The following is a 3494-nucleotide window of genomic DNA, read 5'->3' as shown; positions in this document are numbered from 1 at the left end:
GTGTCGTGTTCAAGCGACTACCGTTTTTTTTATTTTTTTGAAATTTGTGGTAAGTTATGGGACCAAACTGCTAAGGTCATCGGTCCCTAGGATTACACACTACTTAATCTAACTTAAACTAACTTACGCTAACGACAACATACACACCCATCCATGCCCAAGGGAGGAGTCGAACCTCCGACGGGGGGCAGCCGCGCGAACCGTGGCAAGGCGCCCTAGACTGCACGGCTACCCCGCGCTGCAGGACGACACAAACCCGCGCCTGAGGTGCCAGAACGAGAACGTAGCTTTTGCAGCACGAGGGGTGTGGGGGATCGGCGTTTAACGGATACTTTCCTAGCAGCGCCACCTCCCTGCTCCATGTCGTCGAATCCTGCCAATTTGGCGAGGAGCGCTCTGAGCAGTCGAGCGGCTGAAGCGGCCAAGGCAGCCGAAGCCGAACATTGTGAAGTTGCTGTACACCGCCTTAGCACGGGAGGTAACCTGTACCGCATCAAGGCGATGGCCAGGTACACAGCAAGCAGTAACACCAGCACGCTGACGGCCTCCTCCACTCGGCCGCAGATTGCTGCTTGTGGAGTCATTGGCGGCAAACCAGCCGCACCGGCCGCAACCGCGCCCGGTGCAACAGCAGCTGCGACGTCGGCCGTGAGCGCGCCCGATGCGAAAACAGCAGCGACACCAGCCGACGCGGGTGCGACAGCCGCACCGACTGCGATCGCGACCGATGCGGCAGGAGCAGCAGCACCGAAGGAAGGTGGGACGAACGCGCCCATTCCGGGTGAGGACATGGAGGTGGCCCAAACCTCGCGGAAGCGCAATGCGGCAGCCGTAGAGCAAGCCCCCCCCCCCCCCCCCCCCCCCAACAAACCCATCAAGCCGAAGCAGCAGAAGTGTCAACAAGTACCAGGAAGGTGATTGTTGTTGCTCCAATCGATAGTTTTCTCGTTAGTCTATACGGATCCTGTGCAGTCCCACACATCCCGTTCACCCGACAGGCGCTAAGATAAATGTCTCGACTGTTGCGGGGCTAAGGCACCGTCACTTGCGTAACTGAGCGAGCGAGAGAAGGCAGCAGCCGACCCACAGGCAAGGAGAACCTCCACGCCTTTCTCCACCAGAGTGGAAGCCAACCTTTCCATTCCAAGCTACGTATCAGATTCGCTTAGAGACCGCTGTTAATTGAGCTCGGCTGTGACACAGCAAAGAACGAGCTGTTTTACTGAAAGTAGTCGTAAAACGTTAATAGCTGTATTTAAGTAGTCGCTAGTACTTCACATTAATTTTTTCCACATAGTTCTCATTGCGAGGATCCAAAATCTGCTCTCTCCGCTGCAGATATTATGCAAAAGATGTGTCAACATTTTATGAAAGATTTCCTGAAATTTTCCCACTAAGAACGCTGAGACAGTAGCACCCCAACCTAACAATTGGTGCGCTGCATCCAGCGGTCTCTTAGAATCGGTTGCACAATGCTGCGTCAACAAGAAGATTATATAGGTTCTGAAATTCCTATTACAGAACAGGGCGAAGAGGAGAGGTGGTGCATACCCGCATCAACCCGATGAAGACGGTTTCATCGCTCCTGACCAGGAAGCACACTGCGAGAGCCATTGAGCTGCAACAAGTGTGACCGACTGCTGTGGAGACTGCAAACCGGTGAGGTGACGTGCCGAAAAGAACAGGACACCGCTGGCCCAGCTGAAGAACACGCCCCAACCACCAGTGATCACCATCGGGCGGTCAGGAAGCTACGCGCACTTCCACGAGAAGATACACTCTGTCGCCAAACCCCGCGGTGTTCGCAGGGCAGACTCCGACCTGTACATGGTCCAACCGGAGTGTATCGTTGACTGCCGAAAACTCATGAAGCTCGTGGAAGAAGAAAAGTGGCAATGCTTCGCACACAATGCCAAGCCGCAGAAGTAACTGAAGGTGGTTTTCTGCCACATTCCAACGAAGATGGAGTTGGAGTTCCTGAAGCAATAGCTGACTGCTCAGGGTTTTCCAGTCAGCTCCGCAGGCCTAATGAAGTCGCCTAGGACACACAAGAGCAAGCCTCTGTTCCTGTTGTCCTGGCCGACAATATCCAACCCCGAAAAATTTTCGAGGTGGAGAAGGTCGCAGACTTTGACGTGAAGGTTGAGTCTCTTCGTGCAAAAGGTAGGAGAGCTCAGTGCTACTCCTGCCAAGGTATGGAGCACGTGGCTCATTACTGCCACATGCCAGCCCGCTGCGCGAAGTGCGCCGGACCGCACCGGACCAAGGAGTGCGGCAAGAATAAGAAAGACCTGCCGACTAGCTTTAACTGTTGCGGGCTACATGTGGCAAGCTAAAGGGGCTGCAGTGCTTTCCGCTGCAAGAAAGCCTCCAGACGTGTCCAGCCGGGTTGCAGCTTTGCAGACGCTGCCAGCGAGAAAGCGCCACACGAAAACAACACGTCGGCGCCGGCATCTGTGCCACAGGCAACTTCAGGAGGTGGGGGGGGGGGGGGGGGGGGGGGCGGACGGACGTCGGACGGAGCAACACGCCACCTCGCATTGTGTACAGCGCGCGCAGCAGCCAGCAGACAGCACTCCAGCTACGAAGAACGTTGCAGCCACCGGAACGGACGCCTGCGAACTCAGTACGCTCCTGCGACCACTGAGTCAGCTTATGCACCAAATTCCAACACTCGTCGATGCAGCAACGGCGGCCCTCTAGGCCAACGCCGTCAAACTGCAAGGACAATATGGATAATGCCCATATCCATTGTTTGAACATATGATCCTTCATTGCGAACGGAATGTCCCCAGAAGGGCGAATTTCGCCCGTTATTACTGGACGAAGAGGTTGACATCTGTCTGTTGCAGGAAACGTTCCTCAGACCTGGGGTGAACGTGCGAGCAGCGAACTACTGCTGCTACCGAGACGACAGAGCCACCCACAAGGGCGGCACTGCCATCTACATCAAGAGGTCACTGTGACATCATCGAGTCTACATGCCAGAGCTCGCCATGTTGGAGGCCATGGGCGTGGTCGTCAACACCACCGTTGTGAAAATTCTCTTCGTGTCGGTATATCGGCAGCCCCCTAGACCGATACACGAGGCAGATTTCTCTGCTGTCACTAGAGGGATGACTTTTAACTGCGGGAGGTTTCAATGCGAAAAATCCTGAATGGAACTCTCGCGTCACCAACGCCAGAGGACGTCGGCTCTCCCGCGTTGTTCATCGAAATGGCACAGTCTGCCTGGAGCCCTCTGACCTTACGCACTTTCCCGCCCGAGGCCGACCGGATGTGATCGACTTCGCACTACTGAAGGGCATGGGACAATTCACACACGCCGAAACGCGGAACGTACTATCATCCGACCATGTTCCAGTCATTTATGAGATGGACATAATCGACGCCTCTCTTCCAGATCAGCGATAAGATTACATAAACTTGGACTGCGACCGTTTCCAAGCGAAAATACTAGAGTCTCTAGAAGGCGTGGCTAACCCCGAAGTAGT

General features: G+C 55.1%; 1 protein-coding gene across 1 annotated transcript; it reads right to left on the bottom strand.

The window, feature by feature from the left end:
- Nucleotides 1-215: 215 nt before the first annotated feature.
- On the bottom strand, nt 216-776 carry LOC126484883 (angiomotin-like). Its single transcript, XM_050108480.1, has one exon. It carries the CDS (start codon nt 774-776, stop codon nt 216-218), a length of 561 nt encoding a protein of 186 aa, XP_049964437.1.
- Between the last annotated feature and the right edge of the window lie 2718 nt (nt 777-3494).

The sequence above is a fragment of the Schistocerca serialis genome, chromosome 6, assembly GCF_023864345.2.
Source record: "Schistocerca serialis cubense isolate TAMUIC-IGC-003099 chromosome 6, iqSchSeri2.2, whole genome shotgun sequence".
Lineage (NCBI taxonomy): Eukaryota > Metazoa > Arthropoda > Insecta > Orthoptera > Acrididae > Schistocerca > Schistocerca serialis.
The sequence above is the reverse complement of the archived record's forward strand: the minus strand, read 5'-3'. Positions and strand labels throughout refer to the sequence as shown.